The following is a 21695-nucleotide window of genomic DNA, read 5'->3' on the forward strand; positions in this document are numbered from 1 at the left end:
ATGTCACTAAAAATTGGCACTGATGTTCAGTCAGTAGGATTCTGGGTTTGGTGCTCTTCTTCCAAGGACTTCAAAAGTTCCAACAAAATTCATTATCAGAAAACCCAGAGACAAAGAGGCAGGAAGCAAGGGCTAAGGATGTGGTTCAGCAGGCTGAATGCTTGTCTGCCATGCAAGAGGCTGGCTTCTCCACACTGTGCAAATTTGGGTGTGGTACTTTGCTCCTGTAATTTTAGGCCTTGGGAGGCAAGAGGATCAAAAATTCAAGGTGATTGAGTTTATGAGCAGACTACAGGAGATGCTGTCTCAATTAAAACAAATAAAATAGAGGCAGAAAAACTTCATCTAACTTTGGTCATTTGACATCATCAGACCCAGTCTTCTGACCACAGCTGCCTCTTGTGGTTTACAGATACCTATTGCCAGTGGGGGTGGGGGGAGTAGGTGGTGCAGTTGAGGACGTTGGAAGGTAGCAGATCTTCATTTGAAAACCAAAGTAAAGGTTTGAGGCAGAAACCAAAATAGGCTGATAATTCATTCTGCCCATTCCACACCTCTTCCTCTAATCTAGGACTTTTAAAGAAAGAGAAGAGACAGAAAATGATTGGCATCTGGGGGGTCAGCTTTCCTTCCCAAGCTGGGGGCTGAATAAACAAAAGGAGACAGGGAGAGAAGGGGAAGAGGGAAGGAGAGAGGGAGAGAGAGAGAAAGAGAGAGAGAGAGAGAGAGAGAGAGAGAGAGAGAAACACAAAGCATACACATACACAAACAAAACGAACAAAACAACTCAAAAAGCAACACCTACAAAACCCCAAACAACTGCAAAGAAGAGTTTAGAGGAAGCGTTTTTCCCTTTCCCTTCTCTGCAGGGAATGCGGAGTCACTGGCTCAACTCAAGCCCGCGTTTCCCGTTTCCCCGAGGCTAGCAGGTTAGGGCCGGGGGCTAGGAAAGCGGAGCCCACAAAGCTTGCACCGTGCGCCCCCGTGCCCGCCGCGGCGCACTGTCGCCGGTTTAAGGGGCGGGCCATGGCTCCACGTGCTTTCTGCTGAGTGACTGAACTACATAAACAGAGGCCGGGAACAGGGCGGGGGAAAGAGGGAGAGAACAGCATTTGACCGGTAGTAACCCCGGCGCTCGGCACAGCCGAATCTATAAAAGGAACTAGTCGCGGCAAAAACCAGTAATTCCGAGGGCGGGCGAGCGGACCGGGACCGACAGAGCCCACTTCTCTCTCCACGGCGCAGCGCAAAACTGGGCAGGGGGCGCCGCGGGACCCACGCAACCACAGCGGGCTTGGGGAGCTGCACTGCTCCCTGTCCCCCCTCCCCCTTCTCCCCCTTTCTGGAAGGGTTTGTGCAGAGGTGGGGGAAACAGACAAAAACAGCAAAGTGGAAAACAGGTAAGAGGTTTTTCAGCGACTTGGGCGTTTTGTTTCGGATCCAAGGAAGCTTTGGGAAGCTCTCCGTTTTGGGGACCTTCGGGGGGCTCGAACTCCCATATCCCCTAATTCTGGGCATGTAAATAGGGCAGGGGAGGCATACATGGGGAAAGAATGTTATGGGACGGGCCGTGGCGACCCTGGGACTGCAGCACTCGGGTCTCCCCGAATGAATCGGAGACCAGGGAGAGCATCTCTGGCGTTGGGGACTCGCCTCTCGGACGCAGTGAGAGCCAAGGTTCCCGGGCGTCCTAGGGACACAGCCACTGGGGTAGGGAGATGGGGATCCTCTTCTAAGCGTCTCCCTTTGTCAGGAACCGGGTAGGCCATCGCCCACAAGTGTCACCATCTGACTCCCTGGTTTGTGTTGGTCTCTGACTTGCAGGTCCTCTTCCCGGGACTGGGGCGGCCTGTCCCTGTTTCCAAAGAACTCCAGTAGGAAGTGTCCTAAACGGGACCTTTTGTGTTATTGCATGCTTGAGTTCTCGGGCTTTGTTCGACTCGGGGGTCCTGCCCACGGGCTTCCTGCGCTCTGGAGCGCTGCAGCCCCTGGCACAAAGTGGGAGACCACTTTTGTTCCTTCTAAAGGCAGAAAACTTAAGAGAGTCTGCAGAAACCCGAAACTGGGGTGCCCAATTCATCCTCACCCCCTGGTCCATCTTCTTGCTTTTTGATAATCGTCCCTAGGGGAGACTTCGGGCCGAGCACCGATTGAGAAGCTGGGGCTAGGTTGTGCAGCCGAATGACCGCAAGTAACCCCAACGGGCAGAGCAGAACTCGCAGCTCGGGTGCTGGGCCGGGCTTCGCCGCCAGGGGGTGGGGGCTGGGCGGCCTGCGGGTGGCCCCTGGAGACTGGCCCGCAGCGCCTCCTGGCCGGGTAGCCTAGGTATGGCCCGGTGCAGAGTGAGAGTCTCTAGTCCTTTTGCTTCACTGTGCATCTGGTTAAAACTGGTGTTTCCAAACTGGGAGGAATCCCGAGACCCAGGAAAACCAGTCTATGTTTTTTTTTTTTTTCTTTTTTCTTTTTTGCGTTTTCTGACTCCCAGGCCGTTGCTAAATGAGGCACAGTTCTTGGGGATGTTCGCTGATGACAGGCTTGTGGGTAGGTGCGTGTCTTTTTTCTGCATTACCTCTGGAAAGGAGAGAAATACTTATTAAACAGTTTCTATTTGTTTTGTTGTTGTTGTTGTGTTTCTTTGTTTGGAAAAACTAAGTATCTGTCACTAGATATAATTGGTTTGCCCCATTTGCTGCATTGGTATCATCGTCAAAAAATAAAACAAGAATTTACTCTGACATCCCTCAAAGGACGTGGGCAGAATAAATGTCTAATAGTTAAATAAAAGGAACACTTCCCGGCTTAAGATGTTGGTCAAAGGTAGAGTGTCTACCTTCTACAAGACCTTGGGTTCTAGCACCACCAACTGCAAAAGCAAAACAAAACAAAACAACACAAAACTTCCTTGAAGAGAATTGGCATACCACTTTTTTTCTGTGGCTCAATCCTCACCTCCCACAACACACACCTGACACATGCCGGCAGGCTCGAAAGCACACCCTTACCGCTTAGTCATAGCTTGGAACCCAGACCTAGGTATTGATACTCTACAAGACAGAAATGCCAATTAAAAAGTACTTGTTTATCATTTCCCCTTTTCTTTCAGCCCTTTTAAAATATTCTAGTGCAGACAGAAGGACAACGTATTGTTGTTCCTATTGTTGCAAAAAACTTCCCCCACGTCCAAAGAGGTATAGACTGTCTAAAGAATATTCGAGTGGATAGTAAATAATATGTAAAATAAATAAATTTCAGTTTCTTTTGTAAGCATGTCTTTTCCTCAGCGCTGTCACAAGTCATTAAAATAGGGTTGTTTTTTTTTTTTTAATATGTGATGAACGGGGTTGATTGTTACCTATGTGAGAACAAGTTGCATCTGAGTGGGGAGGGAAGAAAAATTTCAGTAACATAATGCCCATAGTACCTTTTTGGAGCAAAAATTGCTAGCATAAATAAGTCACGTGTCTCTTTGTAAAAGTCACCGGTGTTCTGGATGATTTAGTGGTGGAGACTTGGGCATCTGTGATACGTGACTTCCTGAAGCTGAGTATTTTAAATCCAGCCCCCTAAAGTATTTGTATTAGCACCTAAAGGCAGGCCTGTTATGGACCTCGGATGAATCCTGATTTGGAATGTGTTTGTGGTTTATGGGAGCCCTTGAATTAGTCTGGAATTGGAAAGGGTGACTGGGGCTTGTTGGTTCTCTACCTCTGTTCATGGAAACCCCAATGCAAACACTATTTATTTTAAAAATGAATGAAACCTAGCAACTCAGCTATGTGCTACCTTACTTATGTGGCGAGGGGCGGGAATATTTTTACATTTAAGTGTTTTTCTCTTTAGGCATTGTTTTTCCACCTCATAAAGGAGCATGCTTATGTGGGCTGCATTTGTAGTGACTGAAAATGGTTAGATCTTTGCTTTTTTTTTTTAAAGATTATTTTTAGTTTTTAAGATACTTAAATGGACACCTTTTTAAGCTCTTAAATTAGGAACTTTCTAGATTTAGAAAATACATATGTGCATAGCTTTGGCATTTCTTAAACATTAAAGTAATAAATATATTTTTATATATCGTCTAGATGTCAAATGATGGAATTATAATGTACCTATGGTCAATTATTCTGGCATTAAATTTTAAAAGATTAGTCTTAATACTTGTTTGATTTACTTGCATTGGAAGAGTGCCTGCATTGAAAATACTGGAGACAGCCTTTGCACAAGGAAGAGAAAACACCTGGAATACCAATTACAGACGTGTCTGTAATTAATAGATGCTTACCTGGTGCTAGTCCCAGTTTTTCTCAGATGTCGAGTTCATCTTCAAACCAAGCTTGTTTATTGTATCTACAGATTAAGAAGGTGAGAGGCTAACTGGTCCTTGGCTTTCCATTGTCAATTCCAGAAAGTCTTTAACTGTCCCCATTAAGTGAGACACTGGTAATATTTCAGATGATGTGAAAGTGAATTTTCTGTGTATTCATTTGCTGTCATTCTTCTCAGAAACTATGATTTCGTTTCATATTCCCATTTTTGCTCTGGGGTAGTTGGTCAAATTCTCTTCTGGGGGAGACCTTGGTTGTAATGCAGGACAAAGGAACAAACAACATAACATCATCAACAACAACAACAAAATCCAAGCAGTAACATTTGCTCAATTCTCATTTAAAAACAAACCCAAAACTTGGTTTTAAATGAAGGCGATACTCTTGCGTCAGCTAATTAATTGTGACTAGTATGACCCCAGACATGAAATGGTTTCCATGCGGGTCTTAAGCTGCACAGGACCTGTGTAGAGCATGAACTATAAAAAAGCAGCATGTCTGTGTTTATTGTTGACCATGGGAGAACATCACAACTGTTTTCTAAAAAGAGGGGGAAAGGTTTGAAATTCTTTTTATTTTTTTAAATCAATTTTGGAAAAAAAAAATCTAAGCCCCTCTAGACTTTGCAAACTTGAAGTCCTGACAGAAAGAGTGTTCTCCTCCTTCTCATGATTCTCCTGGACCCCCCATCTCCCTCCCATTCTTCACTTTCATAGGAGCTGGTCCCCATATTCATGCCTGTCACTTAGGTTTCAAAATTATACTCACCATTTTGCTTTTTGGGGCATGCGTGTCTCTCTAAAGAGAGGTCTTTGACCCCGTTTTCCCCTTGCACGTAATCTGTCTCTCTAGTACTGAAATTGACAAATACTAACTTGAACCAGTCAGCCAAGGGGCTGGTTGCTGCTCACTTCCTGTGTTTTAAAACTACCCCAACAAATGAGACATTCTCAGAAAAGTGTTAGAAAATGATATGGCCACGGGCATCATTATGGTACACTGGTGAATTTTTGTGTGTGCTTAAATTATTTAGGCTAGATGACTCAAGTAGAACTCACGGTCTACTCACCCAGTTCCAGTTCCCTTTTTGAGGCAGCTGCGATTTGAGACAAGAGTCTGTGATGTTCCATTTAAGTATTTTTGAGTTATTCATTAATACAATCTTATGGATAAACACGAGACAACTCATTAGGTGATTATGTTTAGACACTTTAAAAAGTACAATAGCTTCTGCATTATTTCTGCTTTTCACACTTTTTAGGTATGTGTTTTAAAATCTGTGTTTTGTGTGTCATTTCTAAGAATTCGAGGCCACACAGGAGTAAGGAATAGTATCAGCCTAGGTGTCTATCAACAGGTAAATAGACGATAAAATATGTTCTTGTCCTATTAGGCCAGGCTCTGCTCCTGAAGGTCCCACTACCTCCTAATTGCAACACTCTGACCACGCCTTTAACACACGGGCCTTGAAAAGACCTTCAAGATCCCTAATTCAGGAAAAATTCCTCTTGCTACGTCCTCCAGGACACTTTCCTTTGAAAGTGTTAGGAAAACTCACTCCTCTGTGCTGCTGTAAATAGGTCAATACTGATTCCCAAATGCTATTCACCCTTTCCATCCATGTCTGAGGAAGTGGATGAACAGTTTTTTTATGTATAGGAGAATAGGGTTAGGTCTGTTGTTCTCTTGTACTGACTGGATTGTATTTCTATGGCTTTTGGGTACATTAGGCCCTGGCAGGATTTTTTTTTTTTTAAATCTTTATTAAACTTTTAAATATTAGATTTATTTAATGTTTATTCAGTTATGCCTGGCATGCATGTCTGTGTAACATGTACCTGCTTGGTCCCTGCAGAGGTCAGAAGAGGACCTTGGATTTTGTGGATTTGGCGTTATGGATGGTTGTGAGCCACCATGTGGGTGCTGGGAATCAATTCAGGTCTTCTGCGAGAGCAAACAGTGCTCCTACCCACTGAGCCATCTCTTCAGTCTCTTTTTGTTTTTACCTTCATCTATTCGAGTCTCTTCATAAGAAAGACCCTTCCTTTGTATTGTGTCCTGGGGCAGCAGGATTCCTTGCCTAAGTGCACTCCCCAAGCCATCAGTCATTAATTGGAAAATAAACTCTTACTCTTTCGCTTCCTCGATCCTGGATGACGCCTCCTCTTCCAGAATTCACAGTTATAATGGCCTTTAGAAGAGTAAAGAGAAATTGTGTACACAAAAGGCTTAAATGGACACAGACTTCTTAAATATTGGCCTGGTTTTATTTATTCATAGTCTCTTTTGGGCTAGTTTGAATCATAAGGGGTTTTTAACTGGAACTCTTCTTGCTCTCCCAAAGATAAAGCATCTTTTAGCTTTAAGTTCAAATGAGAAGGAAATTTCTACAGAACTCCTGGATGTTGAGGCTCTGCGAGGTGATGTTTTCTTTATGCAAATGTATAAAATCCTGATACTAATTTTGGTTGGTGTTAATTGTGATTCAAGGCAGGTATATTTCTTTTTTATAAACTTGTTAATGATGGTGTTAGTTGTAGTGGGACCTTGAATTTAAAATAAAGCCAGCCTTTGGTCGGCTTGTGTTTATTCAGTTATCAGTCCTATGGGGGTTTGCAAATTTCATTGAAATGCTGCCTTCCCCCTCTTTGCGGTGCAGGTGGTGCAGGCGTACTTCAGGTGATCAGAGGGTGGCTCTTCCTTGCTAAGGAGGGGTTTCAATGGCTTTCATTAAGGACAGAGAGTGGGGCACTCTGTCCTCAAACAGAGCTCCATTTGGGGACACTGGCTCTCACCTGATGTAGCCACTTAGTGCATTGTTGCTTGGAGACTGGAGTGTGTGACTTTTTAAATGGCACCATAAAATCTGTTTTTCTTTTCTTTCTTTTTTTTTTTTTAAAATGGGGCTACAGAAGTCCCACCCAGTAATCTTGAGTCCCATTTTCCCCTGAATACTTTTCCTTTGCTACTCTGAATATTTGATTTGTAGAATCTTAATAACAGAGTCACTTTTAAAGAAAGGAATGCATAGAATTTTGATAATACTGGACTCATCTGAGATGAATTTTCTTTTTGCAGGATCCTCCCAAACCCCAAATAACAGTGTTCGAATTGTCAATACTAAAAAATAAAAAGTGGACATGCCCATATTTTTTTTTTTTTTTTTTTTTTTTTTTTTTTTCAGAATCAACTGTGGTCTTTCTCCTCTTTCTCCTCCTCCTCTGGTTAGGTAGCCAGCAGAGTGGCTTGTTTGTCTTCTTGTGGAGAAGGTGTCAGAAGGACTCGTGCCTCTGTGCCTCAGTTGGCAGCCTAATGACATTCTCACTTATCTAGTTAGTTGGCGCTTGCTGTGCTGCAGAACTGAGTGTTTGGGGCACAGGGCATCTGCTTGCCCTGCTTTAGGAGTTGGCTGGTGAAAGGGCAGTCTGGAGAAGGGTCCTGGTATCAGTCACCTGATCTCTGAGCTGGCCCTGGCTAAGAGCTCCGTGTGGTAAAAATGAAAGTAGTGAAGTCTTGAGGCAGAAGAGCTGTGTGCAGATACTGAAAGGGTTCCTTAAGTCTTTAACTTGACCCTGTGGGTTTAGAGCTCAGGGGGTCCTGAGCAGAGCTGAATGTTTTATATCTTGGGATGAGCCCCCAGGGATAGTGTCCTTCTCAGCTGGTATGTTCACATGAGTTCTGTTGTTTGCTTTTCAGCACAGCTGGAAATGGGGTCTTGGCTTAGGGTCATTTAAACAACTCATTCAGCAGGGCTCCCTTGCTGAGCCAGCGGCTGGAGAAGAGTGTAGGTAGATCTGAAAGGAGGTACAGGATTGAACCCCAGACTTCTAAGATAATTGATTTAGAAGTTGGATAAAATAGGACAGAGGAAGCCTTAGGCAGGATCCACGTAAGTCTTGGACAGCTACAGAAAGCAGCTGAATCACAGGGCAGTGTGGAGATAATAGAGACCCCAGAAGGGGATTTGATGGCACAACCTTGGTATCCTAAAGTGCTTGCTCCCAGGGATACCCAGGTAAGTTTCACTTCTCTCGGTGCACTAGAAAGGCCATGGAAGGAAATGGTATTCTCTCTGTGGGCCAAGAGAGGAGTGAGATTCCTCTAATTGCCTGCCCACTCTCTGCCTCACCCTGGATGAAAGCTTCCTTCTGTGAAGTAGGTAGTTCTCATTACAATAACAATGTATTCTGCGCTTACTTTGTTCCAGGAACTAGATAAATGTTTTATATACACCGTTAGCCGTTAGCCCTGTTTGATGCAGAGGATGCAGGGCTTCAGAATCTTTAGGGATACAGAGTCAGTGAATATTCTCCGACTCCAACACCTTGTTTCTGTGCTGTACGCTAGCATGTGAGTTAGCGATGTGAGCCAGATCTCATGATTATTGCTACTATGCCACTGAACCACATCTCCCAAGATGTTCTTGGAAACTCATCTTAGAACAACAGGGAATATTATCCAGTCAAGTTTGTCTGCAAATCAGGGCTTGCAGGTAGCTTGAAGATCAAGGTAAAGGAATGCACTCGGCCCTTGCCAAAGTACCTCTTACCCTAGCATTTTTGACCACAGTTGATTTTTTACATTTCTCCTTGTGACAAGTCCGGCATGAGGGTAGGTTGATTTCTATACTGAGAAGGTTCATTTCCTTGTGTGCTACATCCCCCTGGCCAGGGAGAAATCAAATGCTTGTATTATTTGCTAAATTCTTCCTTTGAAGTTTGCTCTGTGTTTGTTTAGTGGAAATCAGTGAGAGGTGAGGGGTGATCTCTAACATTTTGCTAGGATTTTCCCTGATTTTACTGCAGAGGGACGCGTATTTGGGTTCAGTACAGATCTGCTTTCAGGAAAGCCTGGATTTTAAGTGTTTTTAAAAAAGACCTGAGGCCATGTGTTTAGCTGATAGTAACACTGGAAGTTTGAGGGTGGTAAGTAGGATCATTAACTGGGTAACTATCAGAGACTTGATGGGAGTAGCTTTTGACTTTTAGAATCTCTTGTAGAATAGAACTGTCAACAACAGGAGGAGTTGCTTAACGTGAGGAACTGTTCCGGAAGGCTAGTTATAGATCGCACAACGTTCATGCCTTTCTTACTTCCGATTTTGGTTTTTCTTTTTTAATTTCATAGCTCTCGTTTTGAAAAATGAAGCTTTGCGCAAAGAATCTTGTCTTGAAAGTTGGCTATGTGTTCCAGGTGGGGGGAAACGCATGCAGCTGTTTAGAGTCTTATTGTTATGAATAAGGATGTATGTTTGATGCATTTGGCGTTTTGAACCCTGCATCTGCAGCATCTGTAGTTTTAATTGGGTGGTCCTTAGCACAGCCTCTTCTGAAATAGTGATGTTCTTCTGGAATGACAGGATCAATTCGCTTGAGGTTGATTTTTGTCTTGAAGACCTCTTGTCCTCTTTGATTTTTACAAATCTCAATGTTAAGAAATTCAGTGTTAAGAATATTCTCTTTAGGTAGTGATGTATTTCTGGGGCATCCAAGTGTCTGTTTGTTGGTTTGAGTAAGGGCGCATTTAGGGAAACACTAACAAACATGGCTTCTGGGTAGTGAGCCTGTGACTGGCAGTCAGGAAAGCTACACCAAGGCAGTCAGCTTAGCTTCAGGCATGTATTAAGCTGGTGGGCCAGCCTTGGGGAAATTATAGGATGTCTCACAACCCCTCCTGCCCCACAGTAACCCATCTGGTCTGAAATCATGGATGCAGTAAGCCTGTACCAGCCAGGTCCCCTGGCCTTTACTAACCTCATTAGGCTTCTCCCTGAACATGGCTGCTGATCCAGAGACATAGACTCCGAGAGGCTATTAGAGAACGGGGCTTTTCTATAGCAAGCATACCCTGTTGGGCTTACAGGTTCCATCCCTGATATTTCAGAACCTTGCACAACCCTCTGGGGATGAGGCAGGAGCCTCATCTGTTCTTCTTGTTTTTGCATCAGTATCTTATGAATAGACAATGAGTTGAGCTCACACCTTTGCATGTCTGCTACAGTTGGACCTAGTTCCTGCTTTGCAGTTTACTGCCGAGTCATTCAGCAGTATGAAACACCTCAGAGAGGCAGGTTTTTTTATTTTTTATTTTTTTTATTAGATATTTTATTTACACTTCAGATGCCATCCCCTTTCCCCATTCCCCCCCTTAGAAAACCCCTATCACTTGCCCCCCGTTTTCTTTTTGCACATATACATTTTTTTAAAAAATGTTAATCATAGGCTTTATAAGTTTGGTATTGCTCAATCAGAGGTGTAACCCACTAACCAACCTAGGTATAACAACTATCTTTGACTGGTGGAGATACATGAACATCTGCCTCCCTGTCTCCCAGACTTGGAGCTCCCACCCCTTTCCTGTCCAGAAAGACCAGCTTCTCAGTTCCAGTGAGACGTGACACTTACATGGTCACTGCTTGGGGACTTTTGCTGTTGGGAAACAGGCACTGTCTAAGGTATTGCCAGTCATGTGTTGAGTGACTCTCTCTCTCAGGGAGCCTAACTCTAGAACCCTGGTTGTATTCTTTCAGGAAGGAACATAACAGGCCTAACCTTTTGTTCCCATACAGCAATGATTTCTCTCTTACTCACTCACAGAGTCTCTCTGTGTAGCCCTGGCTGTCCTGGAACTTGCACTGTAGACCAGGCTGGCCTTGAACTCAGAGATCTGCCTGCCTCGGCCTTCTGAGTACTGGGAATACAGGTGATGCCACCACTGCCAGGCCCTATGTTTCTGTCAACAGACTAAATGCTTCAGAGTGGGGAAGAAATTCTTGGTTGCTGACTGAGGGGATAAATTCTTCGGCTTTACCTTTATTATGTTTCTTTTTCTGTTTTCAGTAGGTCTCTTGTCTCATCTCTCTTTGAGATATTTGTCAGGTTCAAAATGTCAAAATGATCTGGTCAGGAGGAAAGGGGTGAGCAGAGCTCTAACTGACGGGTGCCATCATGTTCCTTTCCCACCAAGTTTCCTATGGACAGCCCCTTCCCCTCCTTCCCACTCCCCCCACTCCCCGCCATGTGTGTGTGTGTGTGTGTGTGTGTGTGTGTGTGTGTTTTCTTTTGTTAGTGTCTGAGTCTGCCTGGCTTTCCAGTTTGCTTTAGGGACAAATGAAAAGAATTTGTAATGCTGGCTGGTGGGCAGCCTAAGGTTGGCCCAGCTTCTCATTTCTTCTAGAGATGTTTCATGAGAGGGAACCTCCTCTCATGTTGCCATTTCCCACTTTTCTCTGCTACAATGGGGGCCCCTGAGAATAGGATCTATGCCTTTCTTATTCTCCTCTGAATCATACGGGTCACCAGCAGCACATTACTTGTGATAGGCGCCCACTTGATAGTTGTTGTGGTTAACAGGAGCCTGGCAGAGTTGAGGATGAGGTTCTTTGGCCAAATTACCAAGTAATGATTTGGTATTTACCTACTGTACCCCCTCTCGGGGATTCCTACCATAATCAGGTTTTATAGTATGCAATCCTTAGGTCTAAGGCGTAGTTGGACTCTTGACATGTTAGGTATTAAAATCGAAAGAGACTGTTTGGTGTTATGTTTATTGATGTTTGATTTATATTCTGTAAAATTTACCCTTCTAAAGTATACAGTTGGGCTTTTTACAGATGTACACAATGGTGTAAATGGTGTAACTTTAACCACTTTCCCAATATTGAGTCCGTACATGCTCCTTTGTGGACTTGTCTTCTCTTTATCTGTAACCTTTGACAACTAGTGGCCTGTTTCCAGTCTTTCCTGTTTCAGTTTTTTCATAGTGCCTAGTACAACTCAGATATTATATATAGTTGTCTTCCACGTCTGCTTTATTTCTCTAAGCATACAGCTGTTGAGATTTGTGTGTGTTGTTGCATGTGTCAATGCTGGCTCCATTTTTATTGTTCAGTAATATTTTACTTTTGTTTATTCATTTGTTGATGGACATTCAGTTGTTTTCAACTAGCTTTTCTGTATAAGGTCTCTATAAATATTTGCATATGTCTTTGTGTGGGCTTTTGCTGCCACTTCTTTTGGGTAAAATGGGGTGAGGTGATCAGATCATTTTATAACTAAATGTGTAACTTTATAAGAACCTATCACATTTTTTGCAAAGTGGCTCTTGTAACTTCTGTTCCTGAAGTCGGTGTATTGAATTGGATGACTCCACACGCTTGCTCGTGCTTTTAAGTTTAGGTTTAGTGTGTGTAATGATATCTCACTGTGTTCTTAAGTTGCATTTCCCTGTAAGTACTAGTGTAAGCATCTTTGCATATTCAAGATGGTTATGTTTTAGCAGATTTTCATCTTCTGTAGACTGGAAAAACTTCCAAATGCCAGTGGCAGTGTTTGAAGTAAAAATTGCTAAACAAATTGGTGGAAGATTAGAGCAGTCACTTCATCCAGATTTATCTTGCACAAATCTAGGTTGGGATGTGGAAATTACCAGACTGATAAGTGAGACTAATACTGAGAATCGGAGAGATGCCTCCAAGGACTTGAGCATGAAGCTTGGCAGAGAGCCAATTCCAGTGGTTTTTGGGAGATCTATGTGGTCCTTGGCTAAATCTGATGTTTATGCAAAGTAGACTGAGATTCACTTAAGCTTCCCAGGATTCCTGAGGAGTCACCAGGGAAGCTTTGCAGTGACTCTCTTGAGCTTGCTGTAGAAGCAACTGAACACAGGACTCCCTCCCTGGGGACAAATTGCCTGAACCAGTTAATCAAGCTTGAGAAATCAGTTACCACAGGCCCAAGAATGCCATCAACCTTGAATTCTGAGACCCTGTTTTTCATGGCCATCTTTTAAAAATGTAATTGAGGCCATATCCCCTAAGTGCTCCCAACAAGCTGGTACTGATTTATTTGTTTGAGGGAGATTACAGAGATGGAGGGTCAGGAATACTGCTGTCTTAACTCAGAAGAGGACAGACCTTGCAGGGAAAGTACTGCAGAAAATCTGCTCATTCAGACATTGGTGGAGAGAGGTGACCAGGAAGGATTCCTGAGCTAGTAGCAACTCTGTGGAGGCCCAGAATTGTGGAGGAATTAGGCAGGCACAGTTCTGGAGAAAGCGTTGTTCTGGACAAAGGAATGGGACAGTGTAGTCCTAGGCATAGGAGAGCATGAGTGTAACATGTCCCTAGTGTGTGTGTCCTCCAGGTCTGGCCAAGGGAGGAAGTGATAGTTGCTGGAGGCCCACCAGGGAATTTGAGTAAACCTTGGTGAGGACTCCATCCAGGGTGGTGGGAAGCTGGTGAAGGGTAGGCAAGTACCATATGTAGATATTTGGTTTGAATCAAATAGTTCTGGTGCTGTTGTGTCGAAGGGAGGTGAATGGGGCGAGCCTGGAACCATGGAGGCCATTTTGGAATTGCTACTCCAGTCATGTAGGATCAAGACAAGATTGGGCTCTTGATTGACGAAGATTCTGAAGTGGGATTGCTTCCAGCCAGTGCCTGGAAATTCATGTAGGGGCAGGAGCAAGTGCATCATACTTCAAAACATTGAGAAATCCAGGGCACAGGACTCCCCCCCACCCCCGCCCCATGCCATTTGAGGTTTGTTTGTTCACTTCTTTGGAAAACTGATGTGGAAATGTCCCATTGTCTTTTGATTCCTGGGTAGAAGGACTCAGGCATTTCCCCTCACGTGCATAAAGTTGCCCTCAGCATGGATTTCTGTGTTCAGAAACGGAGGTATGGGTGAGAATCGTGCAGGTGTCCAGGAGGGCCAGGCTGTAATGTTTGTGTTTTCATAGCCACAGAAAAACTTTTCCTCTAGTCTCAGGACATCTGTGCTGTGTTCCTGGAGAGCCTGGAGTCCAAAACTGGTTTCAGAGACTCAGAAACTCATCAACTTCTAGGAAAGTGTCCTCAAAAAACAAGCAAACAAACAAACAAAAAGTTTTTCTTTCTCATCCCAAGGGCACTCTGCAGAGCTGTGTTCTCTTCTCTCATCTCATGATTGCTGTGTGGGGCTCTGTCTTTATTTCCCCTGAACATCTCTGCTCAGAGACCATAAATCTTGTCCTGGGATCACAGTTGGATATCTGGGTGCTAGCACCTACCAGGGTTCACTCTAATACTCAATTTCCCTTTTGTTGTTACAGTGCATTTATTGTAATTCTAGCCTTTTCTCCACTTTACAATAGACTCTGAGAAAATTTCTGTACCCTGTAAATCAGCTAAGTGATTCCTAGAGAGTGGCTTTAACTGGAGAGGAACCCAGTTAATAATTCTTTAATATTTTAAGTGCCACTTAAAAACATTTTTGGTCACCTCCCTGTCAGTGCTGAGTCCAGTTGGCATCTCTCAACAGGGAACCGCAAGCCAAATGGTACTGGCTAGGTCTTTCTCTTGCTATTGGCCTAAGTCATCTTATTGCTGTAAGGAACTGTGGGTAATCTGCGCCCTTTCTGGGTTTGCTGGGCAACAATTAGGAAGAAGGCTTTAGGATTTAACTATCATAGAGTTTCCGATTTATTCTATCATTAATAAATGAGGTAGAATTAATCACTATAAGGCATACATTTTTCTGGACATGTTGATTTTGTTTTCATCTCCTTCTTTCCTAGAAAATTTTAATCTTAGTTCTCTTTTATCAGGTAACAAAGGGTATCACAGGGACCTAAAATCCTATTAGAACACCCCCCACCCCCCTGTGCATTGATCGAGATCACGGGTTTTGAGTGTAGGCTTTGGTTTTGTCTCTTAGCATTTTACCCTGATATTCCACCTAGCTACAATAGAAGGCTACTAGACACCACGGTCACTAGGAGTCATTTTATAGCAGTGGTTTCTGCTGAGGGTTTTCGACTAGCAACCATTGCCTGGTCCCTGATTTAATAATAACCTGTGTGTCTCTCTTCCTCCTGATACTTTTCGGTTTCCCCTTATTCCTTAGCTCGCTTTAGCTGAAGTCTTTGGAAGTTTGCCAGCATTGGATAAATACAGCTGGATAGTGGGTAAGAAGGACCCTGGGTAAGGAGGACACACAGACTGTTGTGTGACCTCTTCATGAAAAATCTCTAGGATGGAGGACGGTCCCCCAGGGAGACCTTTGCAAGATCCGTCCGTGGAGGAGTGAAGCAGCCATGTATTCAGGTGTAGGTAGAGCAAGTTCAGAAGTGTGCTCCATATGTCCCAACCGTAGGAGCCTGCGTGTTCACAGATGCCCTGCTGGGATCAGGCCTTGGCAGGCTCTCTTCTCTGTGGGATACTGTTCTCTTTCTACAGAGACACAGCACAAGCTTTGTCCATATCACGTGGGAGCCAGGTGTCCGTGGCATTGCGTCGGTGCTTACTCGTAGTCATCTAAGACAACCCTCAGCTTTCCACCTGGGGAAACTGCTTGGCTAATGAGGCCATTTATTATCACTTGAAGGGCCCAGCTTTGTGGCCAGATGAAAACGCTGTAGCCAGTGTTAGGGGATATCACTAAGTCACTCCAGGGATAAGGGAGAATTTATAAATTCTGCTGATGGTTCCTGGTAGGATACATATATTCATAGGGAAGGCAGGCAGGCCTCTGGGACTCTAGGATGCCAGGTCTGACCTGTTTTGGCCAGGGAAAGTTACTCTCTCAAATCCGTTGTCATAGACTTATTTTTCATTCTTAAATGATCACCTCCGTGGTGCTCACATGACGACGACCATTGATTGCATTGAGCTGCCAGCCTACATCCAGTGAGCCTCCCGGAAGCTGTCTCTGCTAGAGATTCTGGGGGTTGGCAGTCCAGGACTCATGACCTTTTGACAAGCCACCAGGGTGTTAGAGGTGTCTGGTGAGAGGGCTGGAGCCACAACTCTCTTCGGTATAGGGCTTCGAAGCAGTGATTGACAGCTCTCTCTCTCTCTCCTTGTTTTATCTTTCAGTTAATGACCAGCCACAGAGTCACAGCTCTGTGCTCTGGCTGCTTTCTCCAGGGCTCTCAAGCCACACACGCAGGTCGCTGTGGGTGCTGGCAGAGGTAACATGGCTTTTTGGACACAGTTAAGGCTGCTGCTGTGGAAGAATCTGACGTTTCGAAGAAGACAAACAGTAAGCACGGGTTTCTCTGTGGGGTTCTTGCTTGCTTTCTCTGTGGGGCTGGGCTGGGGATCGGAGGGGGAGGGAAGGGTGTGCTCTTGGTTTTCACCTGGTGGTTATTGAATGAGTCTGGCACTTGTGGACACAGGACTGTGTGTCTCTGATGTGATCCCATGGAGGGAAGGTGATCAGTCAGGCAGAAATAATAGCTTGGGTTTGTGCTAGTTTCTGGCATGGGTTCTGACCTCTGCAACCTGGCAGAAAACAGCCCCCAATCACCCCAGTATCTCCTTTCACTGAATTTCTGGTAGCTACTTGGAGCCACCCACAAGCACTCTCTGTAGGCCCCAGTGTTTCTGTAAAGTGAAATACTAAGTAGGTCTTAGAGATGGCAGTCTCAGCATTAAGCCTTCCTCAGCTTTGACCACAGCCTGGAAGATTATAGTAGCAGAGACTTGTCATTTCCCTGGAGGTATCTAAGTCACCCACTTCCTATGCAGGCCAGTCTTTCTTTGAGTACTCCCACAGGCCCACCATTACTTCGGAGGTGAATGTTGTTATTCTGTGGAAGACTGAAGGCTCTAGGGCCAGGTGAGCTCCCTGAGGCTTAGGTCAGCCTTCCATGTGGTGCCTTGATCTCTGACCATTCTGAGTCTTCTCATCCTGCCCTCTCAGCTTAGCTACATGTCTCGGTACCTCACTTCTAAACTTGTTTCCTGTCCTGCACTTTTTCTTGGATCACAAACCTGCATCTCCATTTGGCTTTTTTTGTTGTTGTTGTTGTTTGTTTTTCGAGACAGGGTTTCTCTGTGTAGCCCTAGCTGTCCTGGAACTCACTCTGTAGACCAGGCTGGCCTCGAACTCAGAAATCTGCCTGCCTCTGCCTTCCAAGTGCTGGGATTAAAGGCGTGTGCTTGGCTATCTTAATGAAGTTCAACTTGTCTGTAACCAAACTCATCTTCTGAAAGTCAAAGACCTTTAGTGAACCCTGAAGAGAGTTTAATTTAGTGTTTCCCTAAGTAGAATAGTATTTGGAGATCTTCTATAAGAGAACATACTGAGGTACTCTTTCGTTCATTGATGTTTTTATTATAAAATGACTTAAGTATGTAAGTAAAAATATATTTAAATCCTGATGAAAACCATAGGTCCTATACAGATTTACAAGTCAACGCAAATAAAACTGAAGAAAAACATTGCAGTTCAAATTATCATCTTAAGTGTAGTAAGAAAAATTGACTTTGTTTAGCTGAAATCCAGATTATAAGTTGCCACGTGAAATATGGTGGCAGAGCACACAATGCTGTCCATTTTGAATTTGTCCAGTCTATATTATTCTGTGCTAATGATTTAGTTCTTCAACCGTGTTTCTACCTGGGCAACATTCATTAATACCATTTGGTTTTCCTTTTGTTCAATCCCATCAGTAGGCTGTCACGATCATACAATTGCATACACTAATATAAATCTGAGCTTTGACAGCTTGTGTCACAATTTATGCTAAAGTAAGTAAATTCAGATAACTATAGCAGAATTTTTTTAGATAATCATTGAAGTGGAACACAGAAAGTTTAAAATCTTCATGGAGAACCCAGGTATAATCCTTTGAATGTTCATGGGAACACACACACACACCCATACACACACGGAGGGGGTTGTCAGACAGACAGACAGATAGGGAGAGAGAGAGACAGACAGACAGACAGATGGGGGAGGGACAGAGAGAAAGAGAGAGACATTGATTCCAGTTTTACAAGTGTTTTTGATTAGCTTTTAATGTTACAAATGAGGAACTTGCATTCTTGAATTCAGGGTCATTAGTGAGAGAGAGCAATGACTAGAATCTATGTGCTCATTGTCTTTAGCAATAATGACAATATAATACACATTGCTATGTTAAAATAAAAGAGGATAATTAGAATGTGCTTCTATAAGCTAGGCACATAATGTGTTATTTATATATTTGGTTTTATAATTGCTGTAGGTTGACCTCAGGGCCTTGCACAGGCTAGACCAGAGCTTTACCACTGAACCAAACAGCTGACAAAGTGGGTTATTGTACTAATTGTTCTTAAACCCCATGAGGTAGTTTTTCCTTATGGTACAGATAATAAATTTGATGTAGAGAGAGGTTAAGGCGTTTTCCAGAGGTCTGCACTGCTAGCGTTTGACTGCTGATAGTCTGACACCAGCAGTGTTAGACTATGTTAAACAAATAACTACTGTATTAGACTGCTATTTAGTTATTGGTCTTTTGAGACCAGGCTTCAGGTACCCTGGCTGACTTGGAACTCACCATATAGCTAAGACTGCCTTTGAACTCCTGATCCTTTTGGCTTCTCCTTCCTGGTGCTAGGATTGCAGGTGTGTTCCACCATACCCAGCCTCACATCACTTGTAATGGTATAATTTTAAAAAAATTCTCCATCGAAAAACCTTGACAATTCTGACTTTCCTCTTACCTACCTCCTGTACCTCACAATTGTTCCTGGGTCCTGACATTCCTCAGTCTGTTACATTTTCCTCCATATGTCAGTGTCCTACCTGGTGGGGGAGTCTCTGCTTTGGAGGGTGCATTCATGAGTCACAGAAACATCTCTTTAGCAGTGAAAAGTGGGTCTCGAGGGAGCCTGCTCCAAATATCAGATTTTACAGATGGGGAAACGGAGGCACAAAGGGTAGATGAGATCAGTCAAGAAGAAGCTGATCTGGGGCTAGAGGCCGAGCCCTGCTCACTCCAGTTCTCAATGCTCCCTTTCCCAATCTTTTGCAGCCATATAGTAGTGCCAAACCTGAGGGAAGAGGAACTGCCAGGGTATGGGTTCCTGTGCCCAGGCAAGAAGGAGTCAGGAGCACACTGTCCTGGAACACGGGCCATCTCCTCTGCCCCAGTCTTCACTGGATTTGATCTTGCTGCGTCTTGCTCAGTGCCATATTTGGGTTATGCTTACGAGTTTAAAATGATTAGGATTAGAGAGGTAGGCAGGTTTAGTCCAATGGAATTTACTGAAGAGTTCTTGTTGAGGTGAGAAGTCGGGACACTGTCCTTGGGCACAGGTGGCCTTGGTAGGATACATCACGGCTCACCAGCTTGTCTGAGTCATCTCCCTTCCTGATTGCTAAAGTAAATCCATTTTGAGAAATCAGAAAGAAATGGAGTTGATTTCCAGTCACAGATACTTCATGAGCAGTACAGGTGCTCCAAGACCTGGCCTGCCCCTTGTTCAGTTGTTGGAGCTGCGGCTCTCTGGCAGACACAGACTCACTTCTGAAGTAACGGCAGAACCTATCTACTGACATCTTATAGGCTGGGCCTCTCAAAGTTGGCTTTGCTTTATCCTCAGCAACTGCTGAGAAGGTGTCACTAGTGTCTAATCCATCTGGTTATGTGTTTTTAGGGATGGGGACTTGTGTGAGCCTTTGGTGGCACTTTCTTAACTCATAAGCCCATTATGAAGGGGGGAAAGTTTGAAACCCCTTGATAACCATTTGCTTGGACATTCGTTGCATGAGCCCTTGGTCCTGAGTGCATCTGTACCCATGGCCCAGAGCCTACGACAGAACCTGGTACTTATGACCTGTATAATAAGAATTTGCCTGATGAATGGTGACTGTGTCGCTGGTCTGTTATTTGAAGGTCTTGGAGCATCTAGGAGAACTAGAAAGAATATGCAAACACTTGGAGCTGAGGAACGCCAGCTAAAGGCGACAGTGCTCTTGTGTCCTTGTTTGCAGATGACTGTTATGGACCCTCTGTGTTCTTTCATTGTGCAGACTCATGGGGTCCATCAATCAGAGTTAGTTTTCCAGTGTTTCTCTTGGGCAAAGAATACATTGAATTGAGTTGCAAAAGGGTCCAAAGCTCAGTTTGGGTCCAAAGTACCAGCCAGCTTGTGTGTGGGCAGTAGTTATTCTATGCAAACAGCATTTGGGACAGGAAAGGGGGTGGACTTTAGGATATCAGGATCTCCCTCTGGCTTTGGGCTTGATCCAGAGGCCAAGGTCTCCATGAAACAGAAGAGACAGCGTGAGGTGACCAAATGGACTTTTTCATCTTTGCCTTTAAAAGAAACAGCAAATTCTAACTCTTAAGTAAATTGAAGGACTGCTGTTAGGACAGTCTGGAATGAACGTGAAAACAATTAGGACTCCTGTTTCCTGAATAGTTAGAGACAGTCACAGTATGTGGGTACTCCACTTCCCTTTCCTGTTCCCGATTCCAGGGACATTTCTTCTTGTCTTTAGTCCCAACTCAGTAATCTCAGTCATAGTTCTCATCCCAGCCTGGCCAGCGCTGTGCCTCTGTGTTCTCCAGAGCTTTGCTTTCCTCTTCTAGAGATGAAGAAAGCTAGAACAAGCCCCTGTTTGTTGTTTCACTTAGACAAATGTTTGCTGAGTATCCATTACTTGTGGGGGATTGTGCCAGGTATATAGTGATACACCAGACAGGCTCTGTTTCTGTCCTCAGTGGAGCATAGAGTTTATAGAGGGGAGAGGATGTAAAATGTTATCAGCACACAAGTAAAAATATCATTACAACATCCAGAAGTGTTAGGAGTAAAGCAGTGAACTGTGGTAGTCAGGCACGAGTAGGTACTTCATGGCATTCAAGCATGGTAGCGGTGGTGTTAGCATGCCAAGGTCAGGGGCTCAGACCTCAGAGAAACCAGGGGCATTGGCTCGATGAACGAAGAGTGGCTGGAGCTGAGTTGGAGGGATCGATCCTCCAGTTAAGGGCAAATAGTTGAGTTTAATTTTATATCTGAAAGGAGCCCTTCGGGTGGGCACAGCTGGCTAATACAGCTCATCCTCTGGGTCTTGATACTGAGGTAACTGGAGTGGTGGGAACACCAGGAAGCATTTGTGATTCTGTACACACACAGCAACTGATGTACTGTGCTCCTTAGCATGGCTTGTAATTCTCATATTTGTAAATAATCTTTATAGTGATGAGTCTTGATGTGTGGCTGCACTTGAGTGCTTTAAAAGTACTTTTATATCTGCTACTATGCCTTCATTTTCACAATAATTCGGTGAAATCTGTTTCACAGATGAAGAACACATCATTGGTAAGTTAGTAAGAGAGGTGTGGGGTCTTCTGGCTGTCAGTCTATCGTGGAATAATGTCGTTGGCATCTCAGAGAGCTGTATATGAAGCCGACAGCGCAGGTCTGTAAGCTCAAACCCTATTGACAACACTTAGTTTGCACCTAGTGTTTGCTGTTTCAAATGAAATCTTCTGAGGGTTTTATGTGCACAGCCTTTTCTTACCTTGTGTTGGTCCCTTAGTCCAGGATCTCAGGAGTAGGAATCCTGGGCCAAAGTGACATGGCCCTTGAAGTGTGTGGCCAGATGTCCTTCC

General features: G+C 44.1%; 1 protein-coding gene across 4 annotated transcripts in view; it reads left to right on the forward strand.

Moving 5' to 3' along the window:
• The first annotated feature begins 1145 nt into the window (after positions 1-1145).
• Positions 1146-21695, forward strand: part of Abca1 (ATP binding cassette subfamily A member 1) — a 119300-nt gene continuing 98750 nt past the window's right edge. For 2 of the 4 annotated variants that reach the window (XR_013110673.1, XM_076934965.1), the window contains exons 1-2: positions 1146-1400; positions 16180-16345. Coding sequence is in view for 3 of the 4 variants with exons in the window: in XM_076934965.1 (XP_076791080.1) it covers positions 16280-16345 (66 nt within the window). In the remaining variant the exon portion in view is untranslated. Of the gene's footprint in view, positions 1401-4180; positions 4360-16179; positions 16346-21695 lie in introns of all 4 variants that reach the window. The other 2 variants (XM_076934966.1, XM_034502177.2) reach the window with 2 other exon arrangements.

Source organism: Arvicanthis niloticus, chromosome 5 (assembly GCF_011762505.2).
Source record: "Arvicanthis niloticus isolate mArvNil1 chromosome 5, mArvNil1.pat.X, whole genome shotgun sequence".
In the NCBI taxonomy this organism is placed as follows: domain Eukaryota; kingdom Metazoa; phylum Chordata; class Mammalia; order Rodentia; family Muridae; genus Arvicanthis; species Arvicanthis niloticus.